The sequence below is a fragment of the Zootoca vivipara genome, chromosome 4 (assembly GCF_965207765.1).
Source record: "Zootoca vivipara chromosome 4, rZooViv2.hap1.1, whole genome shotgun sequence".
NCBI classification, from domain to species: domain Eukaryota; kingdom Metazoa; phylum Chordata; class Lepidosauria; order Squamata; family Lacertidae; genus Zootoca; species Zootoca vivipara.
In genome coordinates this window covers 35,290,702-35,310,294 of record NC_142587.1, presented here as the reverse complement: position 1 = coordinate 35,310,294, position 19,593 = coordinate 35,290,702, and the positions used below count along the sequence as shown (strand labels likewise).

Genomic DNA, 19,593 nt, shown 5'->3' with positions numbered 1-19,593 from the left:
GCCAGCTGGTTGAAACCGGGCAAATTAAATGCTTACAAGGTGGGGAGCTTAGAAGCTCTTTTGGGGCTGGATTTTCCCAGCACAGAAAGAGCGTCTTAAGTTTTCCTCCTTGCTTACGAAGCAAGTGCGGGCTCTGGAATGCTCTTGTGGGATTCTGTGGGAACTCGGATGACCCTGTGAGATCTTGCGAGAGCATCCCCTAGCCCGCTTGGTATGCCAGCTCCAGAAAATAAGGGTGCTCACATGGGAGCAGTTCCAAGGGGCACCTTGAGTATATGTGTTTTGGCATATATCCTCCTGCAGTTGTAAAATGGGAGGTACAGTGGAACCTCGGTTTATGAACACCTCGGTTTACGAATTTTCAGTTTACGAACGCTGCGGACTCGTCTGGAATGGATTAATCCACTTTCCATTACTTTCAATGGGAAAGTTCGCTTCAGTTTATGAACGCTTCAGTTTAAGTACTCCGCGGACTGTTTGGAACAGATTAATCCACTTTCCATTACTTTCAATGGGACAGTTCGCTTCAGTTTATGAACGCTTCGGTTTATGAACAGACTTCTGGAACCAATTGTGTTCATAAACCGAGGTACCACTGTACGTACATAGCTACTAAATTAAATACCTATTTCTGAGTATGCTTTAGCTGCGTGATATATACATTCAAACTCTGTCAATGGTCAGTGATTCTCTTTAGGATTTTACTCTAATTGTCCCACAACTTTATTACAGTGGACTCTTGGGTTACATTACCTTCAGGTAATGTAACTTTCGGGTTATGAACGCGGCAAACCTGGAAGTGTATACTTCCGGGTTTTGCCGCGTGCACATGCGCAGAAGTGCCCTCTCTCACCGCTCATGCATACGTGTTGCAGACGTTTCAGGGTAGGTAAGGACCCCCGGAACAAATTAAGTTCGTATCCAGAAGTAATGTTATACTAAGATCTGTAATCAGTGGGTTTACATTCTTGCTTAATCAGTGGTCCTGTTGTACTGCCACTTATTTTTCTTCTTTTATTTTTGTTGTCATTATTTTACTTCTATTTCAAAAACAGATTCCATGTTTTAAAAACTGGTGTGGGGTAGAAGAAGAAGAATTATGCTTAATTGTCTTGGCTCTGTGCTTTGTTGTTATAAGAAAAAATGTTATTAGACCCAACTGTTATTCTTACAATAGACAAAAGAGTCACGCTGGATTCAGGTACAGAGAAAGAAAACAACAACAAACAAAATATATCAGTCTTTTTGAGAGACAAAGTGGCATTCCAGCTTGCACTCTTAATAACTGCTGGAGTATTCTCATATCCTTGGATTTAGTATATTAATAGGGAGGGGGAAAGGGCAGTTGGTTATCACTGTGAGTCCATTTTTTTTAGTGACCTTTGCAAGACTCCCATCATTTGATTCAAAATACTGCTGGGATGTTGACAATGGGTGTCAGCACCAATAAAAACTGGAGGAAGATTAGGTGCATTTATTTGTTGCAGCATTAAAACCACCGTAATTATGGGTCATTTTCCCAGCTTATTGGTAATTAAGTGTTTTAATTGCCTCCGGTTCCAAAGAATTAGTTAAGCTTTTCCATTATGCATATTGCATTCCACAGCCATTGTCATTTTTCATACAATAAGCTTAATGACATCATGGAAGTCAATTAGATCTTTCAAGGGAACGTACTGAAGTATATTTATTTATACAGTGTGGATTAAAGAAAAAGTTTCTGAACAGCCTTGATAATGGTGTTTTGTGCAACGCAGAAGGATCTAAAGGCCAAGTATGTCAGAGTTGTTCCCTTTTCTGCTTTCTGAATGCAGTGAGAAATTGAAGAGTGTGGATTTATGTTTCAGACTAGCTAGATTGTTCACAAAGCCCACAGACAGGAGAGCTCTTCCAGAATTTTACAGCAGCTGTTCAAAGCCTAGCAGTGTTGTTGGGTCCTTATTACTAGCAATACCAACAGTCAGTAGTCTCTGACTGAAAGAATATTAAGGCATTATCACAAGGAATTCTTCAGTTATTTCCAGCGGGCTTGGTAGGGGGGGTTGGCATTTGTAATCCAAATTAAAACCCTACTTTACCCAGAATGTATGTTAATATTTTAAAATTAATATTTGCCAGTGGCTAATTTGAGATATTTTAAAAGCATTCCTGGTATCTCTGGTGAAAATGTCTTTAATCTTCAACTTGAAATGAAAACTAAGTAAGAGAATTTAGTGAAAATGAAAAGCTGCTTTGTGAAGGAAGTTAAAAAGTTGAAAAGAATTCATATTAGCATATTGTAAGGTATTGTGTCTCTGTTTGTTGTATTTTTTGAGAAGACGTCTTTAGAAATCAATTTCATTTCGTTGTTGTTCGCCGATATATTGATGGACACAAGAGGCCTGTCCCTAGATGGATAAGGCACAAATAAATGTGCTTTGTGCAGTTTCTGGGCTGATAACCGCTGTTGGGATAGCTCAGTCAGTAGAGGATGAGTCTTAATCTCTGATGACTCTTAATCTCTGCGTTTGGGTTCCAGCCCCATGTTGGACAAAAGATTATTGAATTGCAGAGTGTTGGACTAGTTGACCCTTATAGTTCGTTCCAACCCTACAATTATATAACTCCACGACTCTTAAGAAATTTATATCCATTTAGATGCATACTTTTGAAACTTGATGATTAAGAAATGTGCTGGTATGGGTCTGGCCTTCTTCTTGTGTTTCTCATATTGTAATCTGAGCATGAGCAAAAGAAGCACTTGTCCGAGAGTGCCAAGTTATGGCAGGGAACAGGAAATGCCTGGAGAAGAGATGTGATGGTCCTGGTTTCCGCTTAGAAAAAGGTGACATTAAATAACTTCCTGAGAGTTTTGTCAACTGAGACTAATTGCAAGAGCACCTAGAGCACCCTTCTGCAACATGGTGTCTTCCTTCCATCAAAAGAGCATAAGAAGAGCCTGCTGGATCAGGCCAGTGGCCCATCTAGTCCAAAAACATCCTGTTTCACAGTGACCAACCAGATACCTGTAGGAAACATGAAAGTACAAGAGCATTTTCGACAACTGGTATTCAAATCACAGAGGCAGAACATAGTCCTCACCACTAGTATCCTAGTAATCTTTCAAAGACATCCAAGTTGGTGGCCATCATTGCCTCCTGTGGGAAGGGGATCCACCATCCCTGACTATTGGACACATTGGCCGGTGGTTGAAGGGAGCTGAAATTCAAATCTCAAAGGTACCAGGCTGGGGAAGACTGGTTTAAATACTTGAGAGTTTCTGGGGAACACCTTAGCAAGACTGAACCTTGATAAGTTCATGTAAAAGGATTGGGCATTAAATGAAGTGGTTCAAATAGCATGAACCACTTCATATCCATATCCTTCAAGCTTCACTTTCTTTATGCCTCTCTCCCTCTCCCTCAGTAGCTCCAGTTGCAGTTTCCACAGGTTTTCTAGATGTTGGGCTAAAACCATGTTTGAACAATATGGGAGATATATATTTTATGCTCATGACTGGGTCAGGAGTTCATGCACCTTTTAAGTCTCTGCCATACTATGGCTTAAGTAGACATAGCCACCATATGATAACCACTGGCGGGGGGAGCACATCGCCCCCTACACCATCAAGGGGGGGTACCATCACAGCCGCCCCTGGACATGCCCGTGCACCCCCACCATGCCGGGCACCCCGCCCCGCGGGCAACGTGCCACGCCCACGGGACAAGCGTCACACCCTGCAGGGCAGCGTGTCACGCCCACAGGACACGCGCCATGCCCATGGGCGTGCCCCACGCCCTATGGGGGGCATCAGCCATGCCCCCGCCTGCTATCCACCCCCCAGTGCCGGACCAGGCAGCTTTGCCACTGATGGTAACCTCACCAACTGGATGATAAAGTATTATTTCCAAAGATGGTGAACTAAAATCCTGTTTATTCTCTATTTGGAGTGAACATGTTTGGAGTGCATGCTTCTAAATTCTTTTGTGCTTCTCTGATTAGCCATCTCCTTGGGATGTTTCATCACTTAAAGCCATGTCCTTGTATTTCAGACATGTGTTCAGATCTGTATCGCCAGCCCAACTCAGAGACAAGTCAGTATTGAGTCATCCTCAAAGTTTGCATGGAAATTCATCAGTTTCCATTTGCAAAATTCTGTTTTCTCCAGTGTTGCTGCCAGGAATCACCTTTCCACTTTAAAATAAATCAAATAGATTTATAGGTGTGTTTTGTTTAACTCTATGCTGCTGTTCCCAGTTACTGAGCATATTCTACTCCTAGTTTGAACCTCTGGAAATTTCAGACCTGGGTGGTAGAAGCAAAGCTTCCTTCCTTCCTTCCTTCCTTCCTTCCTTCCTTCCTTCCTTCCTTCCTTCCTTCCTTAAAACATGTTTACATGAGCATAAGCTTACGGGCCAGATTTTAGCTGGATAGACTCTGATATGCATCCAACTCAGAGGAATTGAATTTTGTCGAGTGCTGGCCCTGCCTTATTATAATCAGCAAATGAACAGATTGCTGCATCCCTACAGCAGGCTGCACAATCACTGGAGCTAGGTTGTTGCAGGTTCACCTGTGATGCAGCATTCATGAAAACAGAAGATTCATTGTGCCGTGGCTTTGTAGAAGCATGAGCAATCTTTCAGTGGCAGGGGGCATGATTGCTCCTTTACAGACATCCTATTACCCTCTTATCAATGCTGTTGAGAAGTATGGCTTCCCTGTTGGGGAGAATGCTTGCCCCGAATACATATGGATTCTAATCAGTGTCCCAGATGTCCTCTTCCTTTTCTCCAAGAATTTTTTATATGAATAATTAGTCACAATGGGGACAATTTACAGTCTGCAAGGAAAACACTTCTTACATTTATTCACAAAGGAGTCAATTTAAAGTCTGTGAGGGAAATGCCGTGTTTTTTAATTTTGATCCAGGACTAAAATACTTTCATGTATCAGTATTTTGCATCCTTAAGGGTACTGTTGACTGTGCCACATTAGGCTGTGGAAAGGAAAAGGCAAATACAGTTATCAACGAGAACAGAACACCCTTTTAGCAATGCACAGATACAGGCAAACGTCTTACCAAAGCACTGAATGGCCAAGCTTGAATACTAGATGTTGGTTTGATTACTAATTTATTAAGGAACACCAGTATTTCAGGGAATATTATAAAGCTTTTAGAAGCTTCCACATTTAAGTGAAATTAATTACTGCTTAATACTGTATATTGCACCTTCCTATACTGACATATTTAACACCTGACATAATTAATTTGTTCTATAAAATCAATGTGAGGTGAACCACCAGAGTTCCTTAGATGCCTTCTGAACAAGATTATCAATTTATCTATCATCTCATCCATTACTTGCCTTCCAACTAGGAGCTCAGAGCAGTGTACTTGGAGCTAGCCCATCTTTTCTCAGCAGCCCTACACAATAGGTAAGGCTGAGGGATGTTGACTATAGATGTTCAAAGCACTTGTGCATGCCCCACCCCCCAGTTTGCTTTATCTTTTTGTGCTCTTTTCTTGCAAGCACTTAAACCAGAATTGGGGAAGTGAAACCAATCCCAGCAGGTCTTGTACTCAAGGTTTAAGGAGTACAAAATGTAATCCCTGCTGCCAAGGAATCATTGGGAGTGCACAGGTGTGATGTTGATGGTCTCTTGGCAGCTGCTGTTTTACCTGTCCTGCACAGGTGAGTGGCAGGTGGGCAACACCAAAAGCGGCTGCACAGCCAAATTGTCTAATCTGGTTGGTCTAATTTCATCCACATGCCAGAGGCTCCCCACCTTTGAGTCAAACCCTTGAGTCTTTACAAGTATTCCCAAAATGTTGGGGGGGGGAGCAAGAAGTTCAGAGATCATTCTCTTCCTAAAAGCCCTTGCAAAATTTCAGATTGTGTGGAAGTCTACATGCATTCATAGCTTTGCCTTTCAGACTTTTCAGTCAACACACAAAAGTTGGGGATGGAGCTGGCAGGAACAGTGGGAATGGGGCCAGCACACATAGCTCCCCCCCTCGCAAAAATTCATTTCAACACATGAAGAAATAGCTTCTGAAGGACTTCTACATCTTATGCAAATCTTCCACAATATTGTTGACCAATGCCTTTGTTGGTTTCTATTATTTTTTTCAGGAAAATCAGAAGGAAAAAAGGGCACTGAAATGTTGTCGCATTCAAATGAAACGTCGTCTATTAATATGGAATGTTTTGCTTCAGATTGTAGTATGCAATGGTAGCTAAACTGCCGTATTAAAAAAACCATAAGTGTGTAGTATGTTTTACTGAAATACTAGCCTTGCATTTTTCAATTTATAAATTCAGAGTTAGCACTTAAATTGTTTTATTCTGACCTTTTCTTTCTACTGTCCTAACACATCATTTGAGACAAACTGTAGACCAAGATTTTCTGTTCTCTTACAGTGACATAAATCTCTAATATTTACAGCTTAACTAAAGGGGGAGGATACAGAACATTGATATTTTAGTAACAAAATGAGCTCATTTAATTTTCACAATACAGGTCTGGTGTGTATTTATTGCTTAATAAAGAATTGGTTCCCTATTAAAGAATAAGAATGACTGAAATAAAATGTCGTAGTTGCCCCCCCCCCTGCTTAAGATTTGTATCTGGTCGAGAACTGAGGAATACATAAGTAAAAGAATAAGAAATATTTCGGCTATAATGTTCTTGTTTTTTAATGACAACAATAATCCACAGTTCTAGCCACAGCACTGCAATAATGTTATGTGTAAAAGCTGCTTGTCTTACTAGATCAAATGTTTTTATAGTGAAATCTGTCATAATTGTCCATGAACACCATTGAGTGTGAAGGCTGCAGTCAGAGTCAGCAATGTAATGGGCACAAGAGCCTGTAGAGAAATGGGTCAGTGTTTCTGGCTGTTAACCAGAAGGTTGGTGGTTTGAGCCCACCCAGGGATAGATGTGGGCAGGATTCCTATATTGCTGCCTTTTGGGCTAGATGACCATTAAGGTCCTTCCATCTCTACGATTCTATGAGGAACTGGCATAAAGGAGCTGGTACATTAATGAGCTTTGAAGGAAGCTGTTTACCCAAATGAGCCTGAAGGACTTTACTCGCTGCCTTTCCCTGCTCCGGCTGGATCATTGCCTGAAGCTAAGAACAGAAGGAGAGCCTTTTGGATTGGGCCGATGGCTCATCTATTCCTGCATCCTGTTCTAACGATGACCAGCCACCTGCCTTTGAGAAATCTATAAGCAGGACTTGAGCACAACATTACTATCACCTCCAACACTTTTCAGCCACTGGTATTCAGAAACATGCTGCCTCTGACCATGAAGGCAGAGCATGGACATCATGGCTAGTAGCCAATCATAGCTTTATGCTCCGTGATTATGTCTAATCCTCTTTTAAAGCCATCCAAGTTGGTGGCCATCATTACGACTGCATTCAGACACCACTTTATTTCATTTCGCCAATGTTTCCTTAGCGGATATTTCCTACGTTTTAGGTGATCTTTCACATGACGTGAAAGCCACTTCTGTGCTCATTTCCATGTTAATTGCTTCCCAAAGGAATCTGTTTGAAACCCGTTTAAGAAGGAAAATTGCAGGATGACATTGGGGGCAGTATCCTGGCCTATAGTTCTTTCCTGTCATTTTCAAGGGTGAACCATGGGGAAACAGAAGCACACATGCACAGAAAAGGAAGTGGTAACTTTTTGAATGTTGTCTGCTTTTGTGTCACACTACGGCCACTAACGTTAATAAAATTAAGTGTAACATTGCGGTATGTTGATTTATTTTTTTTAAAAAAGCCACAGTTCCACAATTCAACAGGTAATCCCATAGGTTAACTATGCACTTGTGTGAAGAAGTCTCTTTTGGCGTATATGCATATGTTTAAAAATTACATTCTTAAACTATTTTCTAAGTATTCCCCAAAGATTGTAAAAAATGTGTATATGACCTAGGAATTAAAGCCAAATAATTTTCATTTGCTGGATATGCACAGAATCAATTTTCTGATTATGGTACTTTGTTTTCTTTCTACTTCTCAGTGTCTTGTATTTGAAGATGCCCCCAATGGAGTCAAGGCATCACTGGCAGCGGGAATGCAAGTGGTAATGATTCCAGATGAAAACCTGAACAAAGATCTTACGAAGGAAGCAACTCTAGTACTCAAGTCAATGGCTGATTTCAAACCAGAATTGTTTGGTTTACCACCATTTGATTGAAAATAGTTTAATTTTTAAAACATTTTAATTTAGCTATATTGATTTCAGGGGGGGAGGCTTTTTAGACTATTGTAATCATATGTCCCACTTTTATTATTAGACTTTGCTGAAAATCTCATTCATTTAAATAGCACAAATGGAAAGATTGTACACCAGACACCTTGCCCTTGAAACTTATAGCCACTTAGATGGGAACTCAAAAGGCCCATCCAGTACTAAACACAGGAGGTAGATTTTCATAGGGATTGCAGCATATCAGCTGTGATCGCAAAGAAATGTATCCCACCCAGACAGCAATTAGACTTAGGCACAAAGCTCTCATTGGTGCCAGTCATTGGGATCATGGCTGCAGAGGAAAGGGTTGAAAATCCTCATATCATAGAGTTAGGGATTGGCTGAGCAACTACCTGTAACTATTTCCATTCTGTTTAGGTCTCATTGGCACTCAATCATTGGTCTAGCCCATCTGTTCAGACTCATTCTGTCCCATTGTACACATTTTGCCTGCCCTTTTTACATTAAGTGCACATTTTTCAGTGCTCTTCATGTGTAAAATATGCAGTTGGTACACATCTTTTACATAAATTATGTACTTTTGTGCACATAAAATGCATTGCAAAATCTGGAGAAGTGCATAATCTGACCGGGCGTTCCAATCCACCCGCAAGTTCAGGTGTTTCAGGTTGGGTTGGACCATTCCAAAAAAACAAAACAAGAAACCAAATCAATTACTCCCTCATCCCTAAAAGCAGTATAAGGAAAAACAGTATATGCAGTTTCCTTTAGTGTGTCTAAATGGGTCTTGAATTATGTCTTTTTTTTCTGCCTTGCTTGAAATTCCGCATTTCTATAATGTTCTGGCTTCATCTTGTACTATATCATGTACTATAAGCCCATGATACAAAATCTGTTGCAAAATTCTTACTTGCCTGGATCAAAGCCAGACAAACAGGTTGTAAGACTGCAGGCAGGACTCTGCTAATTTGAACGTTTCTTTCCAAGTAATTGTTTTAGTTGTGTGATTATAATTCCTTTATACAGTTGCTACCAGCCCAACAGAATATTTCTCTTGTCGCTGTCTTTGCTTGCACAGACTGGTCATGTTCCTTTGCTGTTCTGTTTTTATTTTCATTGTGCTTTTTCCTTTCCCAATGGTAGAGAAAACATCTCTTGCTAGCTTCAGGATCCCTCTGCTAAGTGCCAAAACAGTTCTACCTCTCCTCCTCCCTGTTTATCTTGATTGAGTTAACCTTGTCTGGTGACTTCTTGATTGCATCATTTGTTCAGATTTAGTTTTCTGGGTAATGTTTTCATTGTTGCCTTTTCTGATGCTTTGATCGGAACAGCACCATCCTCGCATGTCTTGAGATGGCATCTGCAATGTTGTCCATGGGAAACAGAATTGTATGTACCTAGCACTGACCCATATTCAAATTCTTTATCAGGAAAAAGTAAATTATTGGGTTTAAATAAATTCTGCTAATAAAAATGTTTGCATTTCTTCTTCTTCACTGTAATTCCATTTCTGCTATACGTTTGTTTTCCCACCTACATGATTATAGGCTACTTGGCCAGTACTATTTGGAGAGAGTCTTTAAAGACTCCCTCAAGGCAAAACTTTTTAAAAAAGTAGTTTAAACACCGACAACTGGGAAACACTGGCCTGCGGGCGCTCCAATTGGAGAACAGCCTTTACCAAAGGTGCCGTGGGCTTTGAAGAAGCACAAACTCAGGATGAAAGGGAGAAACATCCTAAGAGGAAGGCACGCTTGGCAAACCATCACTGTGATCAACTCCCACCTGGAAACCTATGTCCCCACTGTGGAAGGGCGTGTGGATCCAGAATTGGCCTCCACAGTCTCCTATGGACTGTCAAAACCATGTTCATGGAAGGCAATCTTACTCGGCTACAAGTGATTGCCAAAGAAGAAGACTACAGTGGTACCTCGGGTTACAGACGCTTCAGATTACAGACGCTTCAAGTTACAGACTCCACTAACCCAGAAATAGTACCTTGGGTTAAGAACTTTACCTCAGGATGAGAACAGAAATTGCACGGCGGCAGCGGAAGGCCCCATTAGCTAAAGTGGTACCTCAGGTTAAGAACAGTTTCAGGTTAAGAACAGACCTCCGGAATGAATTAAGTTCTTAACCTGATGTACCACTGGATTTGGAATGGTGCACCCAATGCCACTGTGAGTCCACAGTGTATAACTCAGGTGTTATCCATTACACCAGTGGTTGCCAAACCTTTTAAGTGGTCTTACTAGTTTTTCTGTCCGTCTGCTAGATGCTGTATGATTTAACACTATTTTTAACACCCAAGCTATGGACCACTTGAATGAAGCTCCTGCATTAGGCTCTTCATAGCTATAGTTCAGGAGAAGATATCTTCAGTGCTGTTTTTATAGAAAAAGAGGTGCCAGAACTCACCATGAACACCTCCCTTGTTCTCTTATAATAGCAATGGCACCCATCTGAGAGATGCTAGAACTGAGTTCTTGTGAGTTCCATCTGTGGAAAAAAGCCCTGGGTATCTTCATGTTGGAATGTTTTGTACTGCTTGATGCTTAATGGACATCAGTCCCTCAGTTTTTCAGAAATTCTTGAATTCAAATTTTCTTTTGGGCCCATTAACCATGCATTACCTAGGATAATTTGGCTTTAATGGAGCTATTTATATCACACCTTTATGTAGCTAGCTATATAGCTCAAATAGCTTTACACAGCCTTCTGCATCTTAATTCCTCCAAGTCTGGTAATGGAATTATTTGCAATGTGTGTATCCATACATTTTTCTACTAAGGAGGGTCCTTTCATTTTATTTTATTTTTAAATAATTTTTATTAATTTTAAAATAAACACAACCAAATGCCAACATTACAAAACATGAACACACACACACATACACAACAGAAAAAAAAACATACAGTATATATATTCTCAACCCCTCATTTACTTAACTTTGTTTTGGTGACTTCCTCGTATCCCTCCCTCCTGATTTTCATCTCTTCTCATATTTATTCATTGCAGTTTCATTCTACCAATTTCAACCCATACTCTTTAAACATATATTCATGCAGCTAATCACTATCCTTAAACTTTACCTCTTATTCTAATTAACATAAAATCCATCTTCTTCTACCCTCCTCCTCCACAGGACCCCTCCTGCCACGAGTAGGTCCCATGGGTGACGGGCAGTCAAAAAATGGTCCATTTTATAGTTTGGTTTTTCACCGTCTCCCCCTCCCTCCCCCAGAACCTCTCCCTGCCACCAAGAGGCCCCGGAACAAAAGGAGAGCTAGAGACAGCAAGCTACCCAACTATCTATCTAAATAAACAATTTTCTAATAGCTAATCTAACCTATTTTCCAAACCTCATACCTCTATTTTCTCTTATCAAATTCCCCCCCCCCCGCCTAATCTTTCCTCCAGGAAAATTTTCATTAAAATTATACAACTCTGACCTCTAGACCTCCACTTGATGACTTCAGCATGCTCATTCACATAAGGGTGGCAGCCTCATAAAATTAGAAATGGTGTCACTTGCACTTATATATATGATGTAGTCTAGAGAAGGGCTGGGGAAACTGTGGCCCCCAATGTTAGTTGGTATTCAGCATCCATCAACTCCAGCCAACAGAGTCAATAGTGATGGGAATAATTGTAGTTCAACAACATCTGGAGGGCCACAGATTCCCCCATTCCTAGTCTCGAGAGTCATATTGGGAAAGGGGTTTCTGTCCAATCACCCCAGAATGTTGTAGGGCTAAGCAGTTCCTCTGCTCTACTTTCTGCTCCGTAAAACAGAAGCTCATAATGATTAGGATGGTGACTGTGGGCTGTTCTTCTGTACTATAATCTCTTGTATCAGCAGAGAAACCTAATGCTATTAAAGCCTTCACAGTCCAAACCTGACCTGTGAATCCAGATGGCAAGCAAACACATTGCCCATATGTTTGATTTCACCACTTTTCCATGAGAAATATTTCAGAGAATGAGCTGCCAGTTACAGCGAAACATTTGGGAGTTGTTCTCTAGGAAGATTCTACCTTGACACATTGAAACCTGTGTATTTCATAAACTAGCATTTACGAAAGTAGTGTCATCACCATATATATATTCTACCTTCATGAAAATGTGGGGCCGGGGCAGGGGTAGACACTACATTCTAAGTCCAGATGCTCCAAAATGTTTGCAGTGAAGGAGCCGCACAGCATATTATCTACAGAACCTAGTTTTCTGCAAGTAATCTCATTCCTTGTACAGGAACTTAACTAACTTCTGAGACCCTCCTGGTGGTCCCTGTGTAGGGTGAAGTATGCAGTGAGGTGGTCTGGAAAAGGGCCTTTTTGGTGATGGCTCCACTTCTGTGAAATTCTCTCTCCACTGAGGTATCTTTGGACTCATATACTGTATACACACATATACATTATATATATACTCGTAGAAGGATTGGGGGGGTGAAGATTTGCTAATTGATTTCTTTTCACAGTTAGTTAGATACATACGTACAGAAGTGAGGAACTTTTCTTGAGTAGCCAGTCATTTTCACAATTCTGTTGAACTGCAATTAATGGTTGTTAGGTTTTAAATTGCTGTACAACTGCCATGATATTTTATGAAGGATGGTCTATAAATACTTGTATAAATAAAAGTAATGCAACATTTTTCGGTTTGTTGGAGTTGCAGAACTGTGGTGCTTTTTAAAAGTTATACTTGATTTGAATTGTATTATATTTTTATTGATGTAAACCAATGTTGGCCTTATTAGCGAAGGGCAATATATAAAACTGTTAGTGATTTAATTAAATAGTTTGCTTCCAGGTTCCCTTCTAATTCTATTCTATTCTAATTCTATTCTTAAATACAGTGGTACCTCTACTTACGAATAACTCTACTTATGAATGTTTCTAGTTACGAATGGAGCTCCGTCCGCCATCTTGGATGCGGTTTAGATAGGATTTTTTCTACTTACGAATTTTTAGATAGGGTTGCTTCTACTTACAATTTTTTTCTCCCAATGCATTCCTATGGGATTCGAGTTACAATTTTTTTCGACTTACGAATGTGCGTTCGGAACGCATTAAATTCGTAAGTAGAGGTACCACTGTAGTGTATTACACTGGCTTTACACTGGATTAAAGCCCACTCCAACCATTACAGTGAAACCTCGGGTTACAAACGCTTTGGGTTACAAACCCTTCTGGTTACAGACTCCGCTAACCTGGAAGCAGTGCCTCGGGTTAAGAACTTTACCTTAGGATGAGAACAGAAACTGTGTGGTGGCAGCGGGAAGCCCCATTAGCTAAAGTGGTACCTCAGGTTAAGAACGGTTTCAGGTTAAGAACAAACCTCCGGAACTAATTAAGTTCTTAACCAGAGGTACCACTGTACATCACACTGCCACACACTGGCTGCAGAGTTTGTGCCAGACAGTTTCTCTGGTTTGCAAATGTGACCTATAGGCACAGAAAGGTTTTTGCCCCCCTGAGGGTGATGTGCTGAGTTTGGAAGTGGGAAAACCAGGTTAAAATTCCTTCTCTTCTATAAAGCACAGTGGGTGGCCTTGGGCATGGATCAGTTTCTTTCCACTCACGTCATTGTCAAATTGAAATGCACCTCTCTTAGTGTCTTCTTGGAGGATCAGACCGAAGCCTCTTGAGTTGTGGACGGGGATTTCCACTCCCAGCTGCTCCACCCAGAAGCGTAAGGGCTGCCAGTAAAAGCAGATGAGTTTGCCCGCCACTGTTCTGAACCAAGCTCGTCAATTGTAGGACAAGAGTTCAATAGCTAGACTCAGAATTTAATTTCATATTTCAAAAGAAATGGCAAGGAAGGAATCCTGAAGGGAGTCATCTAAAGGTCAGAACCATATATATATACTTTTTACCACTGAAGCATCAATGATTAGGTTGGGGGTTGAGGGTCTTCTTGTTCATTCTTCAAGAGCCTGCCTTTCTGGGAAAATAGCATTTAGAAATCACAGCAGACAGTTGCCACAGCTTTCTTCACATCCAGGCTTCACTGGCTTATGTTGCTAGGTATTCGCTTCAATTATGAAGTAGAGCAGGGCAGGAAAGTAAGCAAGTTATCCCACCCCCATTCCACAACAGCCTGTCTTCCATCAACACAACCCCAATCTGGAATTAAGTTTGCAAAAAGCAAGAAAAGAGTGATAAGGACCAAATTATGGCTCGAAATATAGGCCATATAGATTTTGAATTAAAATATTTTTAAAATAACATTATTATTATTTTCTGTACCTATATACTTTGAACCATATGTTCAAAGTTGCATCGTGAATGAGTTCCTATTAGGGAGGCTGGGAATTGTTTGGAAGTACAATAGTTCTGAGCATAATAGAAGTACTAATCATTTTGGAGCATTGTGGATTTGGGGGTTTTTCCCTTGGCACGGGAAGGGAGGGCTATTATGCTTTTATGCTTTTAGGGTGTGTGTTCAGTTTGAAATCTAATTATATGCCTCCATTTGGGGGGGGGAGCAGGGTAGAAAGATGAGTAAAAGGGAGCTTGTAAAGTTAGCTAAAATGCACCTGAGCTGTAATCTAAATTGCTTGTCCTGTATCATATGATAGCCTACCATATGATAGCCTTTTGGAACATGCAGGGCAATTATGTCTTCAGGGCTCTCCACTGATACCATGGAAGAAGAAGAAGAAGAAGAAGAAGAAGAAGAAGAAGAAGAAGAAGAAGAAGAAGAAGAAGAAGAAGAAGAAGAAGAAGAAGAAGAAGAAGAAGAAGAAGAAGAGTTTGGATTTGATATCCCGCTTTATCACTACCCTAAGGAGTCTCAAAGCGGCTAACATTCTCCTTTCCTTCCTCTCCCACAACAAACACTCTGTGAGGTGAGTGGGGCTGAGAGACTTCAGAGAAGTGTGACTAGCCCAAGGTCACCCAGCAGCTGTATGTGGAGATTAGGAGTCTATCGCTCTTAACCACTATGCCACACTGGCTCAATATACAGAACACTGTCTGTGCCTATGAGTGATGTGCTGCACTGGGTTATTGACTTTCCGAAGTTTGACTGAAACAGCAGAAACTCGCAGGCTGTGACATGTAGTCATTCTTCTACATATAAACATTCCCAACAGGCTTCAAGCATGGAACATGAGATGTTCTGTTTACTATTTCATTTACCCTTGATTCTGTGCTGATTCAATAGGAAGAGCTATTTGCCAGTTTATACTATTTGAACATCATCTGTATTGGTAATTTGGTGATTGCTGGTGGGTGGGCTGTGAAGTTCACATGAGACCTTTCTATAGGGACTTAACTACTTGTCCATCCAACCTTGGTGACCGTGATGTACCTTTCTGAAGACACATTGGAGGCAGCAGAAAATGTTTGCAGGTAAATGACCCCACCCACCCCCCACCCACCCCAAAAAATCCCCTGGAAGCACACATACTGCACTGCATTCTCATTTAAAGTTCTAAATGAACCGTATGAGAACATCCTGTGAATTTGCTACCCTCTAGGGAGGACTTCAGGTTCTTTAAACTAATTGATGATTTATGAGACGTATGAAACATACATAGTGCATTATATCTGTGACGGATTAGCTTTTTCATCACTAATGATCCTTCTGCCTGGGCTAACAGCTGAGGTTTGTCATTGAATATATTCAGAGGAAGGGAGAAATGCAATGCAGATCATAAGGAACGAATAAGAGAGTCGGAAGAAATGTGTTCAATAAATAGGAATAACAGCTGCAAAACGAGAGAAGCAAAAACAAACAAACAAACTCCCCCAAATAAGTGCTGCCAACTTGTAAGAGGCGCTCTTATGAATATGGAAACAAAACCTCAAGATTGCTTGCTAATAGATGTAGAAAAAAGAAATCCAAAACAAAAGTACATAGAATCACAAAAAAGATGGTAGCATAACATTTTCATCAAAAGATTTATGTTCTGGATGTTCTGCTTTTTATTTCAATCATTATACTTTGCATGTTGTTGTTTAGTCGTTTAGTCGTGTCCGACTCTTTGTGACCCCATGGACCATAGCACGCCAGGCACTCCTGTCTTGCACTGCCTCCCGTAGTTTGGTCAAACTCATGTTCGTAGCTTCGAGAACACTGTCCAACCATCTTGTCCTCTGTCGTCCCCTTCTCCTTGTGCCTTCCATCTTTCCCAACATCAGGGTCTTTTCCAAGGATTCTTCTCTTCTCATGAGGTGGCCAAAGTATTGGAGCCTCAGCTTCACGATCTGTCCTTCCAGGGAGCACTCAGGGCTGATTTCCTTAAGAATTGATAGGTTTGATCTTCTAGCAGTCCATGGGACTCTCAAGAGTCTCCTCCAGCACCATAATTCAAAAGCATCAATTCTTCGGCGATCAGCCTTCTTTATGGTCCAGCTCTCACTTCCATACATCACTACTGGGAAAACCATAGCTTTAACTATACGGACCTTTGTCGGCAAGGTGATGTCTCTGCTTTTTAAGATGCTGTCTAGGTTTGTCATTGCTTTTCTCCCAAGAAGCAGGCGTCTTTTAATTTCGTGACTGCTGTCACCATCTGCAGTGATCAAGGAGCCCAAGAAAATAAAATCTCTCACTGCCTCCATTTCTTCCCCTTCTATTTGCCAGGAGGTGATGGGACCAGTGGCCATGATCTTGGTTTTTTTGATGTTGAGCTTCAGACCATATTTTGCGCTCTCCTCTTTCACCCTCATTAAAAGGTTCTTTAATTCCTCCTCACTTTCTGCCATCAAGGTTGTGTCATCTGCATATCTGAGGTTGTTGATATTTCTTCCGGCAATCTTAATTCCTGCTTGGGATTCATCTAGTCCAGCCTTTCGCATGATGAATTCTGCATATAAGTTAAATAAGCAGGGAGACAATATACAACCTTGTCGTACTCCTTTCCCAATTTTGAACCAATCAGTTGTTCCATATCCAGTTCTAACTGTAGCTTCTTGTCCCACATAGAGATTTCTCAGGAGACAGATGAGGTGATCAGGCACTCCCATTTCTTTAAGAACTTGCCATAGTTTGCTGTGGTCGACACAGTCAAAGGCTTTTGCATAGTCAATGAAGCAGAAGTAGACGTTTTTCTGGAACTCTCTAGCTTTCTCCATAATCCAGCGCATGTTTGCTATCTGGTCTCTGGTTCCTCTGCCCTTTCGAAATCCAGCTTGCACTTCTGAGAGTTCTCGGTCCACATACTGCCTAAGCCTGCCTTGTAGAATTTTAAGCATAACCTTGCTAGCGTGTGAAATGAGCGCAATTGTGCGGTAGTTGGAGCTTTGGTAGTTGGAGCTTTGGTAGTTGGTACTTTGCATAGTGGTGAATAATTTCTTGATAGCCCTATTTACCTGAAAGAAATTGAGGCCACCTTTAAAAACCTGAAACTACACAAAACTCCTTGACCTGATGGTTTTAGCTCCAAATTCTACAAAAGATTCAAGTATATATTAATGCCTTACATGCTCCATCTCTGGTTTCTCTCTAGAATAGTTACTATACTGTACCTATATAGTCCTCCAAAAGATGTTATCCTTTCAACCATCAAGAAGGATGATTACAAGGATAATTACAAATCAGGATTGCAAGATATTTACTTTTGTGCTAGCCAATTTTATAAAACACTTCTTGAACAAATTGGTTGCCCTGCATGAGGCTGGCTTTGTTTCATGCCAATACATAATGGACCCAATTGGAAAAATGTTAAATATCATTGAAAATAGCACACACACAAAAAGGTCCTCTATGACAGACATGGCTTTTGACATTCTCAAGGCCTTTGACTGCTTTGTGTGGAATTATTTAGATATCTGGGTGTATTAATAATTAGAAATCTCAGTAAGTTATATTGTTATAATTACTCCCCAGTCTGGCAAACAAGATCTTAGGTGGGATAAAATCACCTTTGCTCTCTTACCATAGTCAAATTGACCATTCTTCCAAAGCTAATATACCTATTCCAAACCCTTCCAGTCTGCTTTGTTTTTAAAAATGAATGGAAAATATAACAACAAACAAAACTTGTAAGAGGCCTTGAATATTGCCTTGAGAAATAGTGACTTCAGCTATCTTCATATTATAGGTCTCTGTACTCTTGAGTAACTATAAACAGAGGTTATTCTATGGCACATACCTAAAGTTGCATAAATGGTTGACAACCGTGAATAAATATGAGCTTGTAAAACTTTATATTTTAGTAAGCATGGAAGAGATAATGGCCCTTCAAGTTCAATAGGACAGAGAGAATGAAGTGGTATGCTTACAAATCGTGTTTCCATGATGACGATTGTGCTATTATCTACCTACATGAATGCGGGTGCCTCTACTAGCTCTTATTGTTGGTTAAGATTCCTTGTCCTCGTGTGTTATTTTGCTTTGCTTTCACTTGGAAGGCTCTGTGAAATAATATTAAGAGTGGGCTTCAAAGGCTAGTATGAGTCATCTCCACCTTATACACAATCATGTGAACTTATCAGCACCCGTGCTTGAGAGCAAAAGCCAAGTAACCTGTCCCTTGTCTTGCCAATCAGATCACAGATACATGGTATCAAGAGGTTTCATTAAGGACACTTTGCAGGATTTCAGAGAAGATTTTCTCTTCTACTTTTCATCAGGACCCCGAAGGTGTTTGCTAAACTGAAACAAATAGTGACTCTCAAGATTTCCAAGTCTCCCTCATGGGTTATCTCAAACAAATGTAATTTGCCACATCCACATTTAAGTTATGTTGGAGTCATGGTGGTGGAAATGAAGTTGCTCAGTTTATTAGCCGTCGCATCATCTGATGCTTTTTAAGAACTTATAATAGTGACGACTTCTAATGTACACGAGGGAAGGAATAGTGAAGAGAGTGTTCAAGAGATTTTGCAACTTCTGGAGCAGAATTTATTTTTGTCTTTATTTGCAGGTGCAGGAAGAACACATCTTTCTACCTGGCTACCTGGAAAAAATGGTGCGAAATAAGCCTGCTTCACATGTTAGGGTTCTTCTATGAACATTTGAAAAATGTGTGGACTGCAGCAATGTTCTTGCCATTTTCTGATTGAAACATACATTTGCAGTGCATGCCTGTACATTTGATGGGTTCCACATGAAGTGGATGAAAGGATGCACCTGCTCTTCATTATGGGTGAAGAAAGAAGATGTCCTGGGAAGTAATTATTGGCTCTGTGGTCAAGATGAGGAGGGGGCTTTCTCTTTAGTATGTGTGCAAATCTATGTGGCCTGCATTTAGTGAAGGGGTATGGTGCCTAAAGAATGTCCTGTATCCATGGTAAATATATAGTTCAATTATAATTGGGGGTAACTGAGACCCTTTGTTGGTTCATTATAAAAAGGAGATAATTACCACGCTTGTCATATCTCAGCAAATTCGTGGAATGTCTGGTTGTGCAGTTTGTAACTT

The 19,593-nt window shown here is 40.6% G+C and overlaps 2 protein-coding genes across 2 annotated transcripts in view; one reads left to right on the top strand and one right to left on the bottom strand.

Moving 5' to 3' along the window:
- PUDP (pseudouridine 5'-phosphatase) overlaps positions 1-9,690 on the top strand; it is a 63,678-nt gene extending 53,988 nt beyond the window's left edge. Inside the window, exon 4 of the mRNA XM_035116360.3 lies at positions 8,025-9,690. Within this exon, the coding sequence (XP_034972251.2) occupies positions 8,025-8,201 (177 nt within the window). The 3' untranslated portion in view covers positions 8,202-9,690. The remainder of the gene's footprint in view (positions 1-8,024) is intronic.
- Positions 1-19,593, bottom strand: part of STS (steroid sulfatase) — a 213,594-nt gene that overhangs the window by 149,224 nt on the left and 44,777 nt on the right. The gene's annotated exons all lie outside the window — the stretch shown is intronic.